The following is a 25,431-nucleotide window of genomic DNA, read 5'->3' on the forward strand; positions in this document are numbered from 1 at the left end:
TGGACGTCCCTCAGAGGCTCTGGGAGATCCCGAGCTACTGGTTGGTGACCACTGCTGTAGGGGCACTCAGCCATGGGTTTAACCGTAGCCAGTCTCTACAAAGGAATGTTCCTAACCAGTTACAGAGCGAGAGCAGAGCTGGGTCTGACACTGGCACCCTGGGCTTGCATAAAGACATTCACTGGCTGGCGCATTACAAAGCCAATTTCTCCTGCTTTTAACATCCACATGTTCACATCTAAAGCTGTGAATGGGCACACCCAGCCCACTTCTTTGCCCCCATGGACACGGGCCCTACAGTTGACAGGCTCTTCTTTTACTGTTCCAGATACCTCTCGGGGGCTGCTATTTCCACCCGCTGCAGTGGGCCGTGCCCACGAAAGCTCAGATTCTGTACATTTGGTCGTCTCTACGGTGGCCCAGGACTACTCATTGGTTTTGAAGTCACAGACTAGTGTGGCTCCCCCTCAGACTTAGCCATCGTGTGAACACACAGCGGTACAAACACAGAGGCTGCATGTGTGGCCCCCGCCAACCACCAGCGCCAGTCCCTGGGGCCCTCCCCTCCACCCTGTTCTGAGGGGATCACACTCATGGGACTCGTGCCAGCACTCGGCTCCGTAGGGTCCCTGGAGCTGGCACTGAGGGGTGGGGAGCCCTGGGCCCTGCATCCCCATTCGCAGCCAGACGGGACTCTCAGGCGGCAGGGAGAAGAGAAGGTTCCTTGGTTCCCAGGGACACAGTGTAGCCCAGACTTGGTTACAGGACCTAGGAGCCGTCAGTCCGTCTTGGGGAGAGGGGGGCCCAGGGCCAGGACTCTGGGCCCCTGCCCTGCCCCCCAAGCCAGCTAGATTCCCCTCTCCCCCAGCCAGCCCCCAGGCGGCCCCACCCCCTCCCTGTTCAGATTCCCGGGCCCCAAGTGGTAACTGACCATCACTGGCTGCATCTTCCCCCTGGAGCCAGGGGACAGGCCATTCCCTACGGGCCTCCCCTCAGGCGCTCTCCCCAGGGACCCCATCCCCCACTGGGCACTGCGCGCCCCCCCACTACGTCACGGGGCCCTCTTGGGGGCCCCTTCTCTCTCAGGGGTTAGCCCCAGGCCCTGCCGCCTCCTGGAGCGGCACCGGGGCCCCCATGCCAGAGGGAGCAATGGCCCCCGGGCGCTGGGCCTGAGTGACAGCCAGCATGGAGCAGGAGGTTCTGGGGCATCTCCACACAGGAACCCTCAGGCCCGCCCGGGTGGGCCCCAGCTGCTCCCCTGCCCCGTCCGGAGACCTGTGATTCCGAGCCCCAACTCTGCCCTTTGTCTTGCGGCAGGTGACTAGGGTCGTCTGGGCCCCTCTCCCTGGCAGGAGCCTCCCCGTCACAGCCCCTTGGCCTCCCGCTGGCCTGCTGGGGGCCCCATCCTCCAGGCACTGGCCGGCTCCCAGTTCCGGGCTGGACCCTGCAACAACGCCCTCTCCCTCCCCTCGCTACACCAGTGACCCCCATGGGCAGGCAGCCCCTTGAGAAAAACAAGAACCCCCCCCCCCCCCACTTTATCACAGAGGGGCACAGCTGATTGGTGGAGGCCCGTAACAGTGCAACTAACTCAGCCAATCAGCACATCACTGTTGTCGGCTAATTTGCATCCCGGCACGGGCTCTGGGTAGGGTCCTGCTGGCCCGGCTGGGTCGTGACGGGCCCCCCCGCGTGGGACGATCAGCCTGAGGCGCCCTCCTGCCTCAGCGCCTGGGCATGTCCTGAGGGGCAGCCCAGGGCGTTCGCCCCGCCGGCCCTCTGCTGCTCTGTGTTCTCCTTGACAGCCGCGGCCCCGCAGACATGGAGTTCCTGGAGGTGCTGACGGAGCACCTGGACCGGGTCATGCTGGTGCGCGGCGGGGGCCGGGAAGTCATCACCATCTACTCCTGAAAGCCCAGCTACCGAGCTGAGCGCCCGCGCGCCAGCCCCTTTGCCCCAGCTCCGGGGGCGCCAGAGGGCGGTGCCGCTCGTGCTCAGAACCTTCGCCGCGCCCCCTGCTCCATTCGAACTGCAGCCCCCGAGTCCGGGGCTACCAGCACCAGCGCCGCCACGCCCCCCGCGCCAGCACAGCCCTGCCGCGGCTGTTCATAGACAGTAGCTGTGAGCCTGAGCCCCCGCCCCGAGCCTGGACACACAGGAAGGGGGGCTGGCCAGGCTCTCAGGCAGTCCTTGGAGCCCCTGGCTGGCCGAGCGCGGGTGCATTGGCCCTGTGGGTCTAGGCCCCCGGCCTGGGCTCCGCCTGCCTTTGAACATATTGAGGTTCGTGGGACACGTTTGCTACCCTGCCCCTGCCTGCTGCCGTCCTTTGGAGCATGTTCGCCTCGCCTGCCGCGCCTCCCCACTCACCGCCCCCCGCAGGGCCAGCCGGGCCCCTTGCCAAGCCCGGCCCCTCCTGCTGCAGCCCCCGGCACTGCTGCGGACAGGTGAGCACGCAGGGCCGACCCTGCAGCGTCCAGCGGCGTGAAGGGCAGCGCCTCCCCGGCTGAGGGGCAGGGCTGAGTCCTGGCGGGGGTGGGGACGTGGACAGTGAGATTTCCTGCCCCCTCTGCTCAGCACAGGCCCACGTGGCTCCCCAGCTCCAGCGTGGGGTCTGACCGTGCTGGTGTGGGGTGGGGCCGTGGGCCACAGCCCGGGAAGCATGGGTGCACGTGGGGCTAGCGCCTGGCAGAGGCCTGGGTCCTTCCCCACACCCCATGCTCGGGCTGGGCGTGAGCCCAGTGCCACTGCATGAACATGGCGTCCCTGGGACCGCAGGCCCTGCTGCCGCTTCAGGGGAACGACCACATGTAGTTAAAGCTTATAAATATGCAAATCAGCTCATTTCCCCCCATTCCCAGCAGCAGGACACTGACAGGCCCTGCCGGGGCCCTCGCTCGCTCTGGCCACGTGGCCCCCCAGCAGCACGGCCCCGGGGGCTGCAGGCAAGGCCGGGGGCTGGGCAGGGTAACCTTGCTCCAGCCCCTTCCTCAGCTGAGCAACTGGGGAGCTTTTAAGCAATGTGACTAGCTCTAGGAGCGCCGTGGGGAGGGGGCCGGGGGCGGAGGGCTCCCCCACCCCGGCGCCTGCCCTGCTGTATATACTGTACATATGGTGGGTGTATTTTTACAGTGATATTTGTGTCCTAGAGCGAGGTGGGGCTGGTGCCAGGGAAGCCTGGCTCTGGCGGCGGAGCCCAGGCCCGGGAGGTCCCTGAGGTTTTGCTGAGGCTGGGCCCTCGGGAGAGGGCGGTGTCCCCTCCGCAGCGCCGGGCGGCCCGGGCCAGGCCAGCGCGGGGGCTCGTTCGCTTCTCAATTTTGCTTCTTAGTCTTTTCAGGGAAAAGAGGTTCCAGACTTTTCTGAACTTGTTTCACAGCAGATTTGAGCTTCCAATGCAAGTGCAGCCTGCTCCGGGCGGCCCTCTCGTGCTGGGCCAGCCCTGCCCCAGCCGAGGGAGCCCCTTCGCCCCCCACGCCCCTGCGTAAGTCCCCTTAGCCCCGGGGAACCGGCCTGCACAGGCTGCCACGGAGGCAGCCCTGTGCCTTCTGCAGTGGGAGACGGCAGCGCAGAGCCCCCGGGCCTGCAGCACAGCTGAGAGGGGCGGGAGAAGGAAACTCCCTGGAGAAGGCCCCCAGGCCCCTTCTCCCTGCCCCCGCTGGCTCCTCCATCGCCCCTGCACCGCGCTGCCCTTGCGTGGCGCGCTCTAGGCAACAGCATCTGGTGGCCAGTGCCTCTGGGCTGGGCCCCGCCCCAGCAGCTGCTCCTACCTCTGATACCAGCCCCCAACTTCCTGCCCACTGCCACTGCCACGAGGGAGCAGCCTCCAGCAGCCCAGCCCCGCTCCCATCACACTGGGAGGGGCGTGGGGCAGGAAGCTATGGCCCTGGCTGAAGCTTCCTCCTCACAAGCCCTCAGCTCTGCCGCTTGAGCCCCGGCTCCCCCAGAATCCCCTTGGCAGCAGGGCAGACGCAGCCCCTGCAAGCCTGCGGCTCTGCCCAAAGGAGCGATTCTCTGCCCAGCAGCCCTGGCTCTGAGCCCTGCATGGGCCGGGCACCGGCTGCTGCAGCCGCTTGCTACTAGCGGGGAGCCCTGGGCCCAGCCCCCGGCTGGAAGTCGGTGAGGGGGGCCCAGCTCTGCTGAGCGCTCCAGCCACAAGGACATTTCTCAGTGATGGCAGGTCCCTGCTTGGCTGAAGGTTCCTTATGGCTGCACCAGTGCTAGGCGGTGGGTGGCTGCCGCTCGGCCCCCATCAGCCCACGGCTTGACTTTCAAACCAGGCTTCCAGGAGCACAGACCCCCTGCCGGGCTGGACTGACTCTCCTGGCTGCTGCCCGCTGCCCGCCTTTCCTGGCTCCTGCACTGCCCCCCACCCCCTCAGCAGACACCCTTCAGTCCTGGCTCCTTCCCTTTAATCAGGACTGACCAGTTCCTGTTGCCTCACGATTCCTCTGGCACCAACTCCCCGGGCACGCGCTGCCCTCTGCCCCGGAAACCTGCGTGCAGACACACGGCTGCCATCCCATCGGCTCCGTGCTGCCAGGGCTCTAGCAGCGCCCCCGCCCATTACGACAGACAGCAAAAAGGGAATGGCCGCCCCCCTTGCAGGAGCAAGCCCCAGGGGTGTGAGACTGCACTGCACGCTCGTCTCCAGCCCAGCTCTGCCTCTGCACCTCCCGCGGGCCCAGTTCTCAGAGCAGGTGGGGAGGTCTTGGCGCACAAGGCCTGTTTTCCCGAGAGCAGCGACCAGGAGCACGGTGCTGCTGCCTGGCCGCGTGCAAGGCTGTGGGGAGCCTGCTCAGGGAACCACGCCACTGCAGGCTCCAGCCAGCACGGGGAAAGCCCTTAGCTCTGTGCTGTGCCTACTCCCCTCCAGCCGGCAGCTGCGGCACTAGGGCCAGGCCAGGCTCACAGGACGCAGGCGGAGGCACCTGAACCAAAGGAAGGGTGGATATGGTTTCAGTTCCAACAGTTGCACTATAAGAGCCAAGACTCCCCGGCACGGCAGGGCTGACGCACTGGAAGGCTCCGGGCTGAGGTTGTGTTGGTTGCAAACCACTTTTCTGTGCTACATGTGCAATATATTTGTTCTGAATGTGATCACCCGTCCATTCATTACACCAACTTTATAATCACTGTTCTAGATGTTTTACATCCATTCCAATGACTTATTCCAAGTGCAATATCTCAATAGACAGTGACCCCGTATGCTTTGTGTTTTAAAGAATCTGTGTGCAGAGCAATGCAAAGACGTTTCAATTATGTAAATAAACCTGGTTGCAAACCAAAAGAAAGATTAATAGGCTTGCATTTAATTTGTGTGCGAGTGACTCAGCGTTAGGCCGCCTTGTGTTCGCTGTGGATAGTACAGGAGGACTGCCTCCTGCGTTGTTGAATGCTCCTGTTCATGCTTTACAGCTTTATTGTATTCAGTTTTTAGACTCCTGTCTGCACCAAATGCAATAAATGATTTTATTACACCCTTCACCACTTGCAGTGGGAAATTGTCACTTGGTTTTGACAGCTACAGCACATGTCCAACACGTGGCTATTTTCAGGTACCAGGAAGCAGAGGGGATTGCAGGAGCAGCCACCTGGAGACACCCCCCGGCTCCTGGGAAGAAGGGCCGGCTTCAATGTAACACGCAACACCACAGTTTGCCTGTCAATTTTATTAAAAAGTCATGTCCTCTTGTAACAGCACAAAGAAAAACGCTCCACAACACAAACCATTCAGGACAGGGAGTCGCTGCTCCAGGAACTTTGCTTTCTCAACCACTTCTGCCTGCCTGCCCCAGGAAGCCCCGGGGACTCTGGAGGCTAGGGATTCCCTTTGGCACTGCAGACAGATCTAGTCAGTCTGCCCCAACGAAGCAGGCCACAGGTTAAAAATCTGCTTGGGAATCGCTGCCTGACTTTCCACAAAAGCATCCAGTGCTGCTACTAAAACGTTTGGAAACTTAAAAACATAGGAGTCCTCTCTGCACTGCCTCCCAGCCCGAGCCAGAGCCAATCCTCCTGCAGAGCGCAGACTCCCCGTCCCGCGAGCCTGCTGGACCCAATTCTGGGAGGAATAGCTGCACAGACCCAGGGGTTCTGCGGCCACGGCCCCAATGCACTGCTGGTTGGTTTGGAGCTCCCTCTCCTGGCCTGAGCAGCAGGGTTTGCCGTTACACCCAGAACAAAGCTGGAAAGTGCCTCACCTGAGTAGGGACAACAGATCCTTGCTGGCCTCACTGAGCCTCGAAGTCTTAGCCCTGCCATGGGGGGAGGGGGGGAGGGAGGTCAAGTCTTGTACATGCCTCAGGAGTTCAGCTGCTCCAGCACCACCCGGGATCTTTCCCCTCATCGGGCTCATGGGCTTCCGACCCAGGCCCAGTGCCGAGGCCACGCCCTGCAGAGGGAGGGGGTCAGGCGCAGACAGACCCACTTGGCTGTGCTAAGCTCCTTGTGAAATTCTCTGCCAGCCCCACTGCCATGAAAGCCCCGAGCCCGGGAACCGCCAGTGGGCTGCAAGAGCAGGAGCTGCTCTCTGAATGCAGCTCCCCGCCAGGAGGGAAAAAGGCGACACGTCCCACAGCTACCCTACCGGGCCGCGGGCTCTAGCCCTGTGGAGAAGGCGTGGCCCGGGGCAGCACAGGACCCCGGGGGAGAGGACATGCATGTGCAGGGCTAGGACAAAAGACTTAAGAGCTAGGAGGATGGGACTGGCGAAGGGGCGGGGCTCTGCAGCGAGATGCTAGTAGTGGCGCTGGTAGGAGCCCATGGGTTGGGGGGCAGAGGGCCCTGCTCGGCCCTGGGCCACTGTCTGACTCACCAGGTGGGAGAGTGCAGGGCCGCTCTGGATTAGGGTGTCCAAGGCTTTCTGCACACTGGGGTTGTCAAAGTTGATGCCTGAGGAGGACACGGGCCTCTGAGCGGCTATGTTGCTAGGGGTAGGCAGCCGATTCTGGTGCTGACCATAGTGCACCTGGGGCGGCTGAGGCGCCCCAGGCCTGGGGCCTGCATTCCTTGTGGAGCCTGGGAGCGCAGGAAGCTGAGGCACAGGGGCCTGCGTTCGCTGCTGAGCTTGGTTCAGGCCTGCAGCGCTGAGCTGCACTGCCCGGGCCTGGCTGCTGGCTACGCTAGCGTAGTTCTGGTTCTGAGTGCCCCCGGAGGCCGCCGTGGAAACCGCAGAGCTACTGTTTGCTACAGCAGCTGCTGCCGCTGCAGCTGCAGCCCCACTGTTGAAGAGGCTGAGGATTTTTGCCTGAAGCTCCTGTTGGGGATTAGTGGCGGACACTGTGACTGGGGGGGCAGAGGCCAGGGGCTGAGTGCTTGGATGAGTCTGAGCGCTTGGAAGGCTGGGCTGGCTGGTCATCGATGATCCGGAAGGCACCCCAAGAGACTGCCTCGACAGTGGAGCTGGACAGAGAAAAGAAAGGGGTGAATTCCCTGCAGGCCCATCCTAGGAGCCCCGATGGGCAGCAAGTCAACTACTGCCCTGCCGCGTGCAAGCGAAAGACAGGCCCCATCGCTTCCAAACGGTCTCTGATGCCCCCACCTGTATGAAACTGGCTTGAGTCTAAATGTGCACAAAGATGCTTTGGACAAAACACTTCCTGGAATTATCAATGTCCATGTGCCAATCTGTAGAGCCCTGGGACTGTTTCCGGTTTTAAACGTGAGCCCTCCAGGGTGCGCCACCCCCAGCCATAGGGACTGGGCGGCCAACTTCAGCCTTGTTTGTCCTAAGTCTAAGCAGTGGCTGGCCCGAGGGGTGATGTGCCCATATCACCTGGCAGTGGGATACCAGTTTGACCAGGTAATTTGCCATAAAAGACGGGGATACAGAACAAGCTTCCTGATCAGAGAGAACCTCTGAAAACAATGGGAAACTCTGTCCCTTTGTCTTCAGCTGGCCTAGGGAAGGCCTGGCACACTAGAGATCTTCTGCAAAAAGTTCTTGCACGAGAGCGTGTCCACACTGCCACGGATGCTCTTGTGCAAGAAAGTTCTGATGGCCATTCTGTGAATGGCCATCAGTTCACCTGTGCTTTTTCCGATAGGGGTTTCTCGCGCAAGAAACCCCTAGCTGTCTGTCCACACACTTGTGTAAAAAGGCTTATTCCTCGTAGAAAGAGGAATAACTTGTGCCAAAAGCCCTGCCTTCTGACGATCTACTGTACTTCTTACGCAAAAACGCATTTGCAGTGTGGCCGCTCCATGAATTTTTGTGCAAAAACTCTGCAGTGCAGACATAGCCAAAGATCCAAAGAAACAAAGAGAACTGAAAACCCAAGTTCTTGGGCTTGAAATCTTGCCTGAAACAAGAGCAAGTTGAGGTGAGTTTGTAAAGTGTCTTAGAACTAGCTCTGCCCGTCTCTGTTGCAATTCAGTAGCTTACTTTGAGCTGTTTTCACTTGCAAGCCAGTTAAACCCTACCCTACTGCTTGTACTTCAAGTCCCTCTGGCTTGCTATCACACCCTGCGTAAATAACTTTTACTGGGGGAACAATCAGTGTGCATCTCTCTCTTTCACTGAAAGGGCAAACAGCCTCAGGAGCTTCCTGTGTGTAAAACTCTTACTCAGAGAAAGATGGATCCATTTGGGGTTCTGGTCCCTGGGGAGGACTGGTTCCCTAGGTGCTGCGCCCCAGCACTGCATTCCCACAGAGCTGAAGTGGATCCGTTTCTGCATTGTCCTTCAGGGGCCAGCTACCCCAACTCTGCACCTTGTCTGGGGGAGACCAGAGAATCTGGTCCTACAGGACAGGGTGATGGAGAGCCCCAGGGGGTCATCTGGGACCACACCCAATCCATTTCCGTAAGTCAATTCAGTTACTCAGTTGGTGTCTGCCAGCAATCTCCCAGCGAGAACCTAACACCCCAGGTTAGACCTGACTGAACAGAGCCCCCTCAATACTCCACGGCTAAGGCGGAGCATCCTACCGCAAAGGGAGCGCCGGCAACGCCTCTCCAGTGGGCACAGCTGTACCTGCAACACTGCGCTTTCTGCCATCAGCATCAAGCTGCCTCCCAGTACCTGGGGTTACAGGCCCCCTCTAGTCAGAAGCTCTGGGACTTCAGCTTTGCCTTCCCCAGCCCGGGATGATGATGCTCCAGGGTAACGGGGCTCAGACTCTGGTCCCCCCCCGGGTGACGCTGTAATTTGCATTGTCATGAGGCGCCCCGGTGCAACGAAGTGGGAGAGCTCCTGCAATAGAGGCCTCTACTGGCACAGCTCAGTCTTCCAGGCATCACCCTCTCAGGCCCTGCTCATACAGCAGCTGAGCCAGCAAAGTCTGGCAGCGCAGACTCAAGGGAGCAGACAGGCTGCCTCAAAGGCCTGGTACGGTCCATATGTTGGAGCGAAGGGAACAACTTACCCTGCAGAGAGTCCGAATTTCCTCTAAGCAGTCGCTCCTTCCGCTCTCTCAGGTAATTGATGACTTTATCGGTCTCTTCTGCAGTCAGATAGCGGTTGTCTGCCAGCAGGTTCAAGAGACTCTGGATCCCAGGCGGGTGGCCCCCTCTGGCACCTTCCTCTATGGGTGGTGGGCGTTCACGTTCCTGCAGAATTGCTTCATCTGCCATCTTGGCAGCCTGCCTGGCTATTTCTTCACGCTCCTTCTCCCGGCTCTCTGCCTTGTACCGCTCATAATTCCTTGCCACCAGCACCATTGCATCAGCTTGGGGCATATTGCGATGTTCTGCACAAGGAGAGATGCTTTAACTATGTGGACCTCACTGATTTTAGGTGCAAATTTTAGCTGCTCCATCCCCTGCCCTGGGTCAGCAGGAGATTAGAGTGAAGAGGCAGGAGCAACTCTTAGTTTCCAAGACTGGGCTTGGAATCTTTTCCAGCACCACAAGCCGCAGCCGTGGTTCTAAACCAGAGGTATGCCTACTCCTGGGGGAACATCAACTCACCTAGATATCTGCCTCCTTTTACGGCAGGCTACATCAAAACACTGGTCAAGTCCATACAAACTATAGTTCCATACAGTGACATGTTTGTACTGCTCTATCTATGTGTTATAGAAATGTGCATGTGCCTGTCCAGCCGTGAATCAGTCTCTTCAAGAACCCCACCAAGATGGTAAGAGCCAGGACAAGAAGCAGAGGCTGGTGCTGGGGGCAGCTGGTTCTCCCCCCCCCCAGCACTGGTTCAGCGATACCCCCTTCCGCCCACCCCCTGCTGCCTCTGGTAGAGGCACGGGGGGCAGGTGGGGTGGAGGTGTGCTAGTGGAAGCTGCTTTGCAGAAGTAGCAGTGCAGGATGGCAGGAGGCTCCCCAGGAGTGGGGCCAGAGCACACTGGCTGCTGACCTCGCCACTGGGGTAACGGATACAAATTCATGCGGTTACATGACACTCCAATTACCCACTGTCTAACATCCCCAGCTAGGACTACCGAATTTGCCATGCAACTTCCTCTTCTAACTTAAGGGCTTGGTTGCGCCAGGAAGATGGGATCTGCCTGGAATGGGACTGTTTTCTATAACACGAGGGGGAGGGGGCTGACCGGAGAGATGCTATACTGCAGAGTGACCACCACTGAGGGCAGCAGCATCACCAGGAGAGTGGCCAAGACTAGTGTTCTTGCCAGCCACCGGACGGGGTAAGCAACTCCCCTGCCCCAAGCCCCTCCCACCAGCAGCTCCACCACCCTCCCTGGATTGGCCCATGTGCTGTCCCCTCAGGGATGACCTCTCCTGCCTTGTGCTCTCCCCTCCAGCCTCTGGACTGGGTCTGAGGACTATCAGCCTGCATTGCCCCCACGGCCGGCCCACGTGCTCCTTCCCCAACCCCAGGAGAAGCCAGCAGGTGAGGTACGTAGTCCCCGCTGCCCCAGGAGAAGCCAGCAGGTGAGGTACGTAGTCCCCGCTGCCCCAGGAGAAGCCAGCGGGCATCCTCACTCCCTGAACTCTCCCTCATCCCAACCCCCTGCCCTAAAGCCCTCCTCAATCCCCAACCCGCTCTCATACCCCCCATTCCCAGCGAGGAAAGGGTTTGGTTGTACAAGGAAAATGGGATGTACCTGGAATGGGATTGCTTCTCATCAAATGGTACAGAAAAGAGCTAATTACCAGGCAGGTGAATGGGCTGTCTGGGACATCCCCCTCAGGGCTACCCTAGCACTGAGCCTCCTACTCCCCACCCCAGGCATCCTGTGGGGCAGGTGGGCTGGGCCCTGAAGGGCCCCCCCCCATTCATACGGGAACATTGCTGGCTGTTCCCCTCTCTCAGGGAGCGAGGGCAAGTACACATTTTGCTACATTTTTCATGCTAGCTGCGTACTGAACCCCTCATCCCCAGCCCTATCCCAGAGCAATGATTTAAATGAAGAAATGATTTAAAATGAAGAAAAATTAAGTGAATTTCACCCTGCTGATTCAGGCAAAACTCTGAGCAGCAGCAGGACTGGAGCAACAAGCAGCAGAAAAATCCCGTAGGCAAAAGCCTATTTCTTCTGGGTACACCTTTAGGAAAGTCATGGCCACTAATTCTGTCTCAAGAAGAAAGGTGAATGGCCTGGGAGCAGAGAGCTGAGAACTGGCAAACTCTCTGATCACCACCTGCAGGAAGGACTTCAGCTTCCAAAGGAAAGCTACATGGAGATTTGCCTCAGCAACACTGGGATTTGCAAAGAGAGCACCAAGCCATAACTCTTCTCCTTCACCGTGGGAAATGTGGGTTCCCCTGGAGAGTCTGTTTTGTACCGGCACTGGGCCATTAACAGCTATTGGTGTCACAGCAAGGAAGTGTTTGTGTGGTTTTCTGCATGAGAGATGAATCCAAAAGCACATTGGAAGACTTCAGAGTGATCTGAGCCAGCAGAGCATTGTGGTCTTTGTACCTTGTGGTGTGCCAAACATGATGTTAACAGTGCAGGAGCGGTGAACTTGGTGTTGTTGAGTGATGACAATGGCAAAAGGAGACCCTCCTCTGCCCACATCTTCCAGGGCCTGGCTCAGTGACATTTCTGTGTTGAGGAAGATCAGATCCACGACCATACCCAGATCCCGCACCTTCCGCCCCACTGACTCGGCATACTCCCTGCACAAAGCAAAGGCAGTGCAAGTCAGAACATAGAAGCCATGTACAGAAACGCTTGTGTGCATTCCCATCAGATCCATTTTCACCGTTTAACTCTGTTCAAAACAGAATTTAAGTTCAACTGCTGATGCAACTTTGGCACGTGCACAAAGCCTAAAGAGCAGAGTGCACAGCTGCCACCAAAAGAGATACTGGCTCCAGCTATATTCAGTGTCCTTGGACAACATGGACTGGAAGCCTGTTGATATCGGCATGCAGCAAAAACCATATTAATTCCAACCAAAAATAAGAAGTATAATCAATTATTGCAGGGAGGAATTGGAATTTGCCTGCAGGGGGAACTGGTTATGTAGATCTTCCCTCAGTCACTTCTTTTGAGCTACAAGCATGACTACATAACTACGTATGCATGAACCATTAATCAATAAACTACAGAAAATAATAAACACTTCAGAACCCCACATTTATAACCCTCTCTCAGCTCTTCAGATTCACACTTTTAAGCCAGGAGGGACCCTTAGACCATCTTAGTCTGACATCCTGTGTCTCAGAGGCTAGAGCATCTCACTCAGCTCCCCATGCTCTAAGCCCAATAATTTGTGTATGATTAGCCTATCTTCAAAGCATCCTGAGATGGAGCAGCGACCAGTTCCCTTGGCAGCTTATTCCCTTATTACTCATTCCCCCTGTTCACAATTTATGCCTAATTTCCCATTTGAATTAGTTTAGCTTCAGCTTCCAGCCATTGGGCTTTTGTTCTGCTTTTCTCCGTCAGATTAAAGAGCCCTTGAGTAGATAATCAAGATACCTCTCAAATTTCTCCGTGATAAGCTAAACAGAACCTGCTTTGTAATTCTTTCACTATAAGGCTTTTTTCCAGACCTCAAATCACTTCTGACTTTCATCTAGTCCCTCTCCAATTTTTCACTTCCTTCTGATGACAGGACACTAGAGCTGGACACAATGATCAGTCTCAGTCCCACCAATGCTGTGCACAAAGGAACCCCCCCCCCCCGTTCACTATTCCTGCTTATAAATCCAAGAGATGGCACTAGAGCTGCATGAGAACAGGAACTCATGCTGGGTTGTTTGTCCATTAGCACAGTGTTTCTCAACCTTTTTTTTTTTTTTTAATAAAGTACCCCATTAAAAAAATGATAAGTACCCCCTGTACCTACAGTTTTCAGAGACACAATTTTTTTTTCTACCATTGCAATGCATTTGTTTAAACAACTTAATCATAGCCGGGCGGGCGATGAAATTTTTGGGTGTAAAAAGTACAAAAATAAGAAAGCACTGTAAAACTTAAAACAAAAATTCAGTTCTCCAAATTTCAGTTGTGTGGACGTACCCCCCCCCCCGAATTCTCGAGTACCCCGGAGGGTACTCATACCACTGGTTGAGAAACACTGCATTAGCACACCTAGACTCATTCCGCAGGCATGGCTTGTATTTGGCTGTATTAACACGCGTTTTGTTTGAGTGCCCCAGCTTACCAAGTGATGCAGACTGCTCTGCATGATAGCCCTGTCACCACTGCATACTATCCTACTAATCTTTCCATAATCTGCTGATTTTATATTTACTTCCTGACAATAGAAACGTCAGCTAGCATCAGGCTACCTCCAGAATCCCACCAGAAACATTCCCACTTGTTTATTACCAACTGACATTTTCTGAGATGTAAGTTAACCAGTTCTATAGCCATTTAATGTGTGTTCTTATTGCCACTCTGGTGCTAATTTGTAATCAGTATTTAAGAATGAAGGGCATAGGCCATTGCAGACAACCCTGTAGCAATGAAGTGCCAGCTGTTACAGAAAGCGTGTGGGGGAAACCCAGAGCAAGAGGTTGCAAATACTCAGCTTTTCCCCATCCCAACAAAAATAGACTATTTGCTGTCAAGAGCAGTACAGATACTGATTGCAACACTCTAAATGCTCAAAAGCTACTCTCCTGAATAACAGCTACAAGGTAAACTACCTTGAATATCCAGGGTCATTTTTATTCCAGTCAAATATGCCCCTCCATTCAGTAGATCATAACTGGTTAAAGCAATTAGCTTCTTACTTTGTCTGCTTATTGACCACTATCACAGAACAGTCCACAGGCCTCTCTGATTCAAAGCGCCTCTTGATTTCCTCAAAGTACTGACGGTATAGCTCCTCCCTGCGGCGCTCCTCGCGTTTCAGGCGCTCTGAAAGAAAGCCAGCCGTAGAAATGGAGGGTGTGAATAATGCCTTTCTAACTACGCCCAGGCATTAGCTGCACACCACCAGCCTGTCCAATCCCTATAGTAAGCCACAGTTTGAAAACTGGATCTGCTGCACTATTCCCTTCAGGGCTGGATGCAACTACCCACCATCTTCAGGTGGTAGAATACCAACACCTGCCTACAACAATGCCAGTCATGTAACACACTGTATTGGCAGGGAAAGGGGGATGCAGATGGAACAGGACTGACCTTCTGCACTCAAGGGGGCTCTGTCAAAGTGATCTCTGTAACGGTCATAAGAATCATCCTTCCTCCGGTAATAGTCTTCCAGGCGAAGGTAACGGTCATAAGCATCATCTCTTCTGCAAAGCAAACCATTCACAGACTGTCATATGTTCTGACAAGCCTCTCCTGCAACCCCAACTTTTCCCAGTATAATGCAAGCAAACATTCCTCCAGGCTGCTAATTGAAATATGGACCTGGCTATCCCTCTGATGACCAGATTCCACAAGCTGTGAGGGGACCAACAAGGCCTCAATTTAGTACCATCACCACAAGCGAGGCAACAAATCACTAGAGCTCCAATCCCAGTATAAGAAGATACCTGTACTCAGGGTCCCGTGGCTCCCTTACATCCCGGTATCGTTCATACACAGGATCCCTTGGGTCACGGAGGTCTCTAGCATCACGAGGCTCGCGCAGCTCTCTCGGGTCCCTCATGTCCCGGGGCTCGCGCAGGTCTCTCGGGTCCCTCATGTCCCGGGGCTCACGCAGGTCTCTCGGGTCCCTCATGTCCCGGGGCTCACGCAGGTCTCTCGGGTCCCTCATGTCCCGGGGCTCGCGCAGGTCTCTCGGGTCCCTCATGTCTCGGGGCTCGCGCAGGTCTCTCGGGTCCCTCATGTCCCGGGGCTCGCGCAGGTCTCTCGGGTCCCTGTGGTCTCTAGCATCTCTGGGATCACGTACATCTCTGCTTCGCATATCTCGACCATCTCTGGAATCTCGGCCATTTCTACCATCCCTGGGCTCTCTTCGTGGGCTCCCCCGGATAGGAGAGCGATCGCGTCTTGCATCTCGGCCATCTCCATACGCATACTGCTCTCTGAGGAAAGTACCAAGGAAATGCCATTAGACCAAAAAAACCCACAAACCAAACCACATGAGTATTGTCAGCCCTAGACCTCTTACCTTGTGTGGCCACAGAAACCTTTCGCTCAGCAGGTGAATCCTCCCCTACTAATCCTGCCACAACACCACCACAGAGACAAGTCCAAACGGCTGTGTCAAGGCATTTTGAAAAGGTTTTGTATTCAAATACCTTGCATAGCCCAAGAAGCTCCAAACACCCTATCTGAGCCACCACTAGAAGTGCCAGGTTGTCTGTGCAAAACAAGGGCAGGAAGACAAAAAATAATCATTCCATGGTCTCAGGCCTCCCAAGCAGTGAAGATTTTCAAGCAAAACATTTGGTTACCAGTTTTCTGAAACACAGAGCCCCAGATGCCATGTCTTCCCATCCACTGGGATACTAGAGTTAAAGCTCAAAGGGACCGATTCTATTCGCCAACTGAAAAAGGCGAGCAGCATTCCTGAAGCAATCCCATCAATATTATCATGTTGATGAAAATGTATGTTGTGACCATGAAGCTCGTGTGGCTGGATTCTGTCTAGTGGGCACTGCAGTGAAGAGATGTCCCTGAAGGAAATCAGCATGACTGCATGATGCCCCGTGTTAGCACACTACTAACTCGAGCCAAGACTGTATTGCCAGCAGGATAATGATTCCCAACGGTACCTGAATGACTCCTTTCACTCAGACTTAACTGCAGTAAAGCAGCATGCCGTCTTCAGTAAGGCACAGAAAGAGGTGAAAGATTGCATGCCTTCTCTTTTCCAAAATAGAATCTGTTTTCCAAACAGTGCTCTGTTTTCCAGAGCTAGCATAGCCTTCAATCCACTCTAAGCCACACATACACAGTACACCTTAGGAATGGAAGTGCTGCGCTTCTCCCATATGGCTAACACCTGCAGGACACTTACGATTGTGGGAAGAGAAACACTTGGTTAAAATCTCAATCAACTTTAACACTTCTGATTGCTAAACTTCCCTCAGCTAACTAGTCTAGTTCGTGAACGAGGCATGGAACATGCTTTCACAGCCAGCCAAAGGCAAGTCCCTCCAGTAAGTTCTATGGTGCTGAGGTTCATTTTGGAATCAGTTGGAGAGTTAGTCTCAAGAGTAGCCAGCTAGAGATTCAGGCTTTGATACCAGGTTGATTGATTGATACCTACCAAACCCAGCTGATGATTACTTTCCTATGCCCCTCTTCTCTGAGCAGTGAGAAAGTTATGTGGATTCCACGTGATCACTTTGACCGCTGGTCACCCGCCATTTGCATCCAAAGGATATGCAGTATTCCCTGTGGTCTTACAGGGAGTATCCTGTAATGAACTACTGTTTTACCCACAGGTAACATATAGAGCACGATCAGTGATCAGAATGTATCTGCACCAGGGAGGCAGTCTCCCTGTGATAGATGAGAAGATGCACCATATTTGAACGTGTCCTATAATGTGACCATCTTCGGTATCAGGGAAACTGTTTCCCCATCTGCTTTAGAGACAAGATACAATGCATATCCTCACCTATCATCTGCAGTGTAGTCACACACTTGATCAGGGATGCTGAACACAGCATTCCTATTCATCCTGCAGTATACCAAGAGGAAAAACATTCTGTATCCTCATTTGTGAGCTGCAGAAAATCCAGAGCAGATACTGCTGCATCCACCTGGGATTTACAGTAGTTCGACATAGGTACAGAGTGTCCCATATCCTGCTGTAAACCATAGGGTAGACTACAATACAAGCACCCAAGACAGCAACATTATTGCATTGCATATTGTATTAATTCCCACTCTGTTATCTAAGTAGGTATACAGGCCACATCCATTATCGGGAACGAAACATCGCGTACAGGGATGCTCAACAGTGGTTTGCCCTCAGTGATGCAAACACTCACACATGGCATTAGTTGTTGCTTGCGCACTGCTGCTCACCTGATGCCCAAGGCATTGGCCTCCATAAATCTGCTTGCGCTCTTGTGCCATCAGCCTCCGCTTGCGCTCCTGTGGCATTGCCTGATGCCCATGGCATCAGCATGCGTGAATCTGCTTGCGCTACTGTGCCGCAGCCCAGCGGCATCAGCTTGTGCTCACGTATGCTTCTGCGCCATCGCCCGAACCCCGATGCCCAGAGGCATTGGCCTGTGCTCGCGTATGCTCCGGCGCCATCGCCCGAGCCCCAATGCCCAGAGGCATTGGTCTGTGCTCGAGTATGCTCCGGCGCCATCGCCCGAGCCCCGATGCCCAGTGGCATTGGCCTTTGCTTTCATATGCTCCTGTAGCATTGCCCAATGCCCAGAAGCACTGGCCTGTACTTGCTTGTTGCTGCATTAGTGCCTGATGCCAAGTGGCAATGGGCGCTACAGATCCACTGTGCGCTGCAGAATAAAGGCAGCACATTTACAGTATCTGTCTGAGTTCTGAATCACCAGACATGCAGGATTTACATGGGAAGCCCCATATGCTTCTTACTCCTGCTGCGAGGTCCAGGAAGGAACATATTTGCCCAAGACCTCTAGTGTAACTGAAGATAGTGTTGACCCACAGTCAGTCACACAAACAGGTATGCTCTCGGTACCTGCTGGCATACCCCGTAACTGGATGCGGCCACAAACAGTGGCCACCTGTCGCCCACTGTATCGGTATGTACAGGGACATGAAATAGCTACAGACAGACATGATCATTTTGCAGTGCAGCTGTGAAACATGAATGCTTGCGACTAGTTGCATGTAGTAGTCATACAGTTCTCTGTGGCAACATGGACATTTCTCCCTGTGCGTACACAGCTCTGAGAGGTAGCCAGAGAAGACTCATACTGCGTCAGAATGTAACTGCAGTGTTCACCCACATGCCATAGCAAAACATGGACATGCAACGTAGTTAATTCATGGGTCTCTTCTCAATCTGCTGAATGACTGCACAAGAAGAGGGACACACAGGAACTGTACGCATAGGGCCTATTTTCTGGGGAGGAACGCATGGGAAAAGCAGGCAGGTGCCCTGTATTCCCAATGTAACTGTGCCGAGAAAGATGATATTATACAAGTGCCCGTGCAGAAAGGATAGTGCGCACAGGGAAGCTTTCTCCCTGCAGTGTGCACTGTCTGCATCATCACTTTTCAGGCTCCTGTTAGCACTGGAAGCATTCGACATCAGAAGCGAAGTGCTGGTGTTCTCTGCAGTGCGGTGCGGTGAATGCTACATACCCATGGTATTCTCTAGAGAAGCCTTGTGTCTCTGACACTTAAGAATCAGGAACAAACAGCAGTTTATCCTTCCCCAACATTTCACACAACCGATGCTGCAAAATGCAGCATCCAGTTGGAGTCCCAGGAGCAAACACCAGGTTTCCCTTGTGCCTCCTGAGCTGTGAGAACCAGTGAGGCCCTTCACACATGGAAGGGACGGCCTCCTTCTGGCTGTTCACTCGAGTGTCTCCATTCTGTTGGGGAGATGGTGGTGGTGAGGGAAGAAAACTAGACATTTAGCAGAGGAAGGAGGGCTCACCCTAAAGCCTGTCCTTCCTAGTATAACTCACTGCTTCCAGGTACTTTACCTTCGTGCTGGGCTGGACCTTGATGAAGCCTTATTCATATTTCTTCTTTCCGCTGCTTTATTAATATCTGAAAAGAATAATCAACCCATCTGTTCAATGCTATGGAATAAAAAAAAAGATTGTCAGCACATTTTAAATTAAAGCAATGAAAGTTCAAAGACAACCATATGGTGCAAGGAAATCCATTCAGCCAAGAGGCATTGTCACTGATTATTTTTATTAAATTAAGATAATACAATGCAATGAATTGGTCATGGATTACTGTGATTTTCAGCTAAAAGGACAGTTTGTAGGAAATTCTACCCCTTTATCACGTTTACACCCATGTCCAGACCCCCTGTCCCATAAGAGAATACCACCTCTTTCTCCTGTAGTCTGTGGACCAACAGCATGCAGCTCCATGGATTTCAGGAGAAAAAGTAAAGAGTCAGACAATCCTTCATAAATGGAAAGCCATTGGGCTAATACACTTCATCTCAAAATTCAAAGCGTCTTGTTCAATGGAACATGCTGCCATCCTTCTGGAAAAGGACCCAAGGGCTCTCAAAAACAAGTTCAATTGACTTCCAGGGGACTGTTGTGACATCATATTGCACAATCTCCACCACTGAGTCAGAAGGATCCAGGGGACTTCAAGTAAAACTACCCCATGAAGTGAACTTCATGCAGTCATAACACCATCAGGCCGATGTAATGCAAATAAATGCAACAGATCAGAAATTTGAAAATTGTGTCTTAGAAATAATGTCTTAGTAACGGCACTGAAAATGTTCCTTGAAGCGTTCAGAGTGGAACACACAAGAGAACTGGGGAGCCACAAGGCTGATAATATTAAACTGGAGAGAAACGATGAAAACATCAATAGTAGCAGAGAGATGACGAGGTTATCTGAAAGCGGGAAAGAACAAAACCACTCCAAAGTAATGCTTGGTTTAGGGCACTCTGTTCTCAAGCATGAGAACCTTTAAAAAAAGGAAACCAACCAAATGCTACACATCACTTGTTTGCGGAGTTAACAGTGTAACTAACAGTTATGATTACAGCAAGTATTTAAATATTATGTATAGTTTTCAATTTTCCTGCAACTGAAAAATAAATAAAACAGTGTATGTAGAGTTCTGTAAGCAGAAACTTAGTGGTTTTACTATCTACCTTAATTTCTCAAGCTTTGACTGAAATTCAGCAAGAAAAACAAAGATGCTAAATTCAATCTTCATTCTTATTGTAAACAAGGGATGTTTTGACAATGAATGAAAAGGCAAATACCATTTGTGCATTAAGTAGCGGTGATCCAAGAAACATGTGTGTGGCACAGAGACTCACAGGATATTATTTAAGACCATTTCACTGGGTTAAGAAATGAATGGGTGTTTTGTCTATTTAACAGGGCAACTTTCTACTGTATTTACCTTGAGATATGTTGAACATTTATTCTCTGAACAAATCTATTTATCAAGGAGACAATTAAAGGAGTTTCAGTGTATTTGTGAAAGTGTTTCAGTGCAATGCAAAAATGGGATTTTACGGTTTGGTTTTTTGAGGTCCCTATTGTTCCTGACATTCAGCTTTAGTGCACAGAAATGTACATCTAACGTAGTCCTGTTTTCACTGCATTTTGACTTTTCACTACAGGATATTATTTTACCAGATGTAACCCTTTCAGTGCAACACTGCTTCCTTGGTTTAATATTTTCTAAGTCTTCAAAATAGACATGCATTAAAAAAAGGATTTACTCAAAGGACTCTTCTGTTCTGAAAAATGAACAGTTTTCAAGAACATTTTATTTCGTGTCATCAGCATTTACAAATTAAATATTTAACATTCAAAAGACACTTTTTCCAAAAGAAAATTGAAGTCTTTTGTTTTGTAAGGTTTTCGTAGATTTTAAGGCCAGAAGGAACCATTGTGATCATCTAGTCTGACCTGATGCACAACACAGGCCATCGGATGTTCTTGACTTGATTCCTGCTTTCAAATACAACAGTTGTGGTTGCACTACAGCACAGCAAATTTTTCTAAAATAGATCTTGATTTAAAAATGCCCAGTGATGAAGAGTCCACCAACTTTTGGTAAACTGTCAGAATGGTTAATTTTCACTGTTAAAAATCTAACCCTTATTTCTAGTCTAAATGTGTCTAGTTTCATCCTCCAGCCAACGATCTTGTTATACCTTTGGCTACTAGACTGAAGATACCTCTATCAAATTTCTATTCTTTATGTAGGTGTATTTACACAGGCTGTGCGGTCGTCACCTCATGACTTTCTCTTTAAGCTAATTAAACTGAGCTCTTTTAACCTTAACAAAAGGTATGATTCCCAAGCCCTTCATCATTCTACTGCCTCTTCTCTAAACCTTCAATATCGGAAGCGTGGACACTAGAACTGTACCCAGTATTCCAGAAGGGGTCACCAATGCCGAATACAGAGATAATGCTAATTTCCTAACGCCAACTCAATATTCCCCTAGAGACTGCATTAGCCCTTTTAGCCATACACTAGGAGACTATTCATCTGATTACCCATGAGCCCCCAAATCTTTTTCAGAGTAATTGCTTTCCAGGATAGAGAATCCCCCTCCTATAAATACAGCCTTAAATCTTTGTTCCTAGATGACCTTACATTGTTTGCTTATGCCCAGTTTACCAAGCAATCCATTTTTTGCAAGTAAACTTATCCATAATATGCCATATTGATTATTATTCTAGTTTCTTACTACAATTGCTATTACATAAACATTACTGCATTTATCCACCAAACTTGTAATCTCATCAAAAAAATCAACTAGTTTGACAAGATCTATCTTCCATAAACTCATACTGATTGTTCCATTATTTTGCCTGGATCACTGTCAGCTGACAGGCTTATAATGGAGTCTGGTCACCCCACTTACACCTTTTAAATATTGGTATAGTATTCTTTTTCTTCTGGAACCTTTCTAGTTTCCCAAGATGTCAAAAAATCAACATTAATGGTTTAAAGAGTGCCTCGGCCAAAATACAGAACAGAAATATTTATTGAACACCTGGGCTGCCTTTTTTGCATAACTGACAACTTATCGTTTCCATTTAGTAACAGGCCAATGCCACTGTCAAGAGTTCCTTTCATTCCTAATATCCTTCAACTCTCTTTAGGGTCCTTAACTCTGATGGCCACAGTTTTCTCCTTGTATTCTCTTGCTTCCTTCACCAATTTTAATTCACATTTTTCTGTTTAAATTTTCTCTCTCAGCTGACCTGACTCAATTGTAGGGATGTAAGCAAGTAGTTGAGTACTAGACTACCCAAAAAGGCTAAGCTTATCGAGTCAGTACTTGATCCCTCCCTACCTACTGCCTCAGTATGAGAGGCAGCAAATGGAGGAGGGAGAACAGGAGCTGGTGTTGGGGGGAAGTTGGTTTAAAAGCTGGCTCCCCCCAGAACCATCTCCAGGGAGGAGGGGATTTGAGAAGTTGCCACAAAGGAGCTTCTGCCTGTGGCAGATTAAGTCTGGTCCAGCAGCAGCCCATTCGCGGGGATCCCAGTGAGGAGCTAGGCCTCCCCACAGGTGGGGGCTGCTGTCACGAAGCAGCTCCTGCTCCAGCAGTAGCACCTGTCCGTGGCCAGCCCTGGCTGTTGCAAACAAGGGCTTCTAAGTCCTGGCTCTCAGCAGTCCAGAACCACTGCACCTCTGCATTTTAAATGTAGTGAGTGCTGCCGAGCAATTACTACATTTAAAATGCAGAGCTGCAATGCCAACTCCAGGAGCTACCCCCACTGCGGCTCTACAGAGTGGCTCCGCTAACTGACTACTCGTGTAGTCGATGCACAGTTAGCCAAATGACTGCTCCTTTACATCCTTACTCACAATTGTTCTCTGCTTTGTGAAGCTGGCCTTTTTAAAGTACCAAAATACTTTCAATTAGGAATGATAAAAAGCAGGTAATAGGGTAACTGTGTAATCACTGAAATTTTCAGTGGTTACACACACCTGCAACGCAGGGCAGTAATTAGTTTCCTGGGAAATGACATGCACCGGGAGCCGGCTTTTAAGCCAGCTCCTGGCACACTGGCTCCTGCCTGAAACCACACTCCTGGGGAGCTAGCTGCTGCCCCCCACGCTGCTGCTTCTGTATCAGTGGTAGCAGCATGAGGTGGCAGTTGGCTACCAGCGCACACCAGCTCCCGCCTGCAGCCAGCCTGAGTGTAACATAATGGTAACAGTGCAGGCTTATCAGTTAACCATTAACAGTTACACTTCTACATCCCTACTTTATATTCATTTATTCTATTTGCACACACTATAGTCAAGTCACAATCACTTTCACCTAAGCAACCAGACTAACTTTCAGTTATGTGATCAATTCCCTTTATCTGTCAAGATGAAAAAAATAAAGTTCAGTAAGGGATAGAGAACACTCAGGTTTCGTTGGTTTAGTACCAACTACTTACATATCCCTATATTTCTATTTAAATATGAAACAATACAGGAAAATAAATGTGGAGACCACCAAAATATCAAGAGGGAACAGAGCAGTTACTGTATCACAAACAAGACTAGAGCAAAGAACTCAAAAAATAAAGTGCCTAAAAACAAATGTAGACTAATATTCAAGGCAGGTTTCACACAACGGTCTTTCCATGGATTTTTAAGAATTCCTCTTTCTACCCAAATGCATGCTGGCATCAGTATGAGTAGCATGGAGCAGTTTTCCTTACCTAATCTATACCCTTTATAAAGGCGACCCTTCTCACCGTCCAGAGCGGCCTGGACGTCTTCTAGACGTTCATACTGCACGAACCCATAGCCATGGAACATGCTGAGGGCTGGAAAAATTAATAGCAGGGCAAGACCAGTTACAACTAAGGGACAGTACTACCACATGCAGGCCATTATATAAACCCCACAGGGCTGAACAGACAAAGGGACTTTACCCAAGAACATCTATCCAAGCTTGATAGGAACACTCCAATAAGTTAACCAGGACCAAAACAAAGGAGAGTTTACCAAAATGGGAAAATGTTGCTAAGGCAATTATGAAATACTATATAACAGCCCGACTTCTTCTGACAAGACAGTGACCAAAAGGCACTAAAGTGACCAACCTCCAATTAAGAGAATACAAGAGCCCTAGAAAGGATAGACTTGTTTGTCTAGAACCATACTGCAAACCCAAAAGGATAAAACAAACTGCCATAGCTCTAACATGTCTCAAGCTTCAGTTGTACTAACGAAAGTTAATTTTCATTGAAAATGCAGATAAAGAAAAATGTCACCAAAGGTCACTTTTTTCACTGTCACCTTTATCATCAGATGTAGCATGAAAATTAAGTTTCTGACTGATTTCCCAGCCATAACAAAATAAAATACTAACCCCTGATTTTGCCATATTTTGAAAATATCTCTTCCATTTCTTCACGAGTCATGTGGTCTGTGGGCAAATTGCCGACAAAAAGTCTTCTCTCTAAATCCTGTGGATTGGTGCTGTTAGTGAAGTCGCTCTGTTTGATGCTATTGCTCGTGCGTCCTCGAGCCATTTTGTTTTCGTTCCAAATGCAACTCTTCGCAAAAAAGAAAAATGGCCATGCATATCATTTCACATCCATGACAATTACAATTACATTGGAACAAGGTTAAAGTTAACATGCTTGCAGACTAGAGGTCAACAAGGTCTGCTTTAAGCAAGCTGAGTTCAAGAGAAATCCTTACACAGATGATTTGAAGTTTGGCAGAAAACTGTATCTTACGTTGTGCTGTGCATTGGGTTTGATCTTCATGTCCTGCTAAAAAGGAAAATTCCAGCCCAAACTCTGAATTTGAAATCCATGATTGATCACTGTAAGAGTATGTTTTCATAAGTTTAATTCCAAATGAAAGAAAATAAAACAGTCATTTCATACAGGAACATCCTAATCAGTAAATCTAATTAGTGAGTAAATATCTTTAGGCTTTTCTACAGGTCCACTATTGTAGCCTCTAAGTATTCAGTATATTGGTAAAGACTTTTAAATACTGAAATAATAAACGGGAAATAGACATCTTGATAGCAGCAATGTATAATGAGACACTGGCATGAAAAAAGATTTTCAAAAATCTAAGGTGAATTCATTCAAAAGATTTTTTTTAATGGACAGTAATTGAATCATTTAACCAAAATGCTCCAATAAGGGAAAATCTGATTTCCCATTCAAACCAACACTGAGGGGCAACTCCTATGTCCCAATCTGCTCCCCAGCAAAAAGTCAGCTCCTACTGAAGCTGGGCTACACTACTCCCCATTTATTCATCTTCTCCGGCAGTGATATCAACAGTAGATTTTTATAAATCTTCTTTTCTGTAGACAAATCTAGAAATACCAGCAACATCTCCGGGGGGCTAATCACCTGTTGAGTCAGTATGTGGATCAGAGTAGACTGATTTAAATCAAGGTAATTTAAAATCACCAAATGGAAAGCTCCATGTTAATCAACTTTTCCATCTGTACCTGAGTTATTTACTAAAAAAGTACACTTACATTGGTTGATA

General features: G+C 51.0%; 2 protein-coding genes across 5 annotated transcripts in view; one reads left to right on the forward strand and one right to left on the reverse strand.

Moving 5' to 3' along the window:
* SLC12A5 (solute carrier family 12 member 5) overlaps window positions 1-4,202 on the forward strand; it is a 59,788-nt gene extending 55,586 nt beyond the window's left edge. The window contains exon 21 of the mRNA XM_075916196.1: window positions 1,820-4,202. Within this exon, the coding sequence (XP_075772311.1) occupies window positions 1,820-1,911 (92 nt within the window). The 3' untranslated portion in view covers window positions 1,912-4,202. The remainder of the gene's footprint in view (window positions 1-1,819) is intronic.
* Window positions 4,203-5,648: 1,446 nt separating this feature from the next.
* The window catches only part of NCOA5 (nuclear receptor coactivator 5), a 28,220-nt gene continuing 8,437 nt past the window's right edge, over window positions 5,649-25,431 (reverse strand). The window contains exons 2-10 of one of the 4 annotated variants that reach the window (XM_075916198.1): window positions 24,281-24,467; window positions 23,625-23,732; window positions 18,929-18,995; window positions 14,855-15,349; window positions 14,499-14,611; window positions 14,105-14,231; window positions 11,835-12,034; window positions 9,363-9,686; window positions 5,649-7,398 (exon numbers count right to left, since the gene is read on the reverse strand). In XM_075916198.1, coding sequence (XP_075772313.1) covers window positions 6,734-7,398; window positions 9,363-9,686; window positions 11,835-12,034; window positions 14,105-14,231; window positions 14,499-14,611; window positions 14,855-15,349; window positions 18,929-18,995; window positions 23,625-23,732; window positions 24,281-24,443 — 2,262 coding nt within the window. In that variant the 5' untranslated portion in view covers window positions 24,444-24,467 and the 3' untranslated portion in view covers window positions 5,649-6,733. Of the gene's footprint in view, window positions 7,399-9,362; window positions 9,687-11,834; window positions 12,035-14,104; window positions 14,232-14,498; window positions 14,612-14,854; window positions 15,350-18,928; window positions 19,028-23,624; window positions 23,733-24,280; window positions 24,468-25,431 lie in introns of all 4 variants that reach the window. The other 3 variants (XM_075916199.1, XM_075916200.1, XM_075916201.1) reach the window with 3 other exon arrangements.

The sequence above is a fragment of the Pelodiscus sinensis genome, unplaced genomic scaffold, assembly GCF_049634645.1.
Source record: "Pelodiscus sinensis isolate JC-2024 unplaced genomic scaffold, ASM4963464v1 ctg98, whole genome shotgun sequence".
Taxonomy (NCBI): Eukaryota; Metazoa; Chordata; order Testudines; family Trionychidae; genus Pelodiscus; species Pelodiscus sinensis.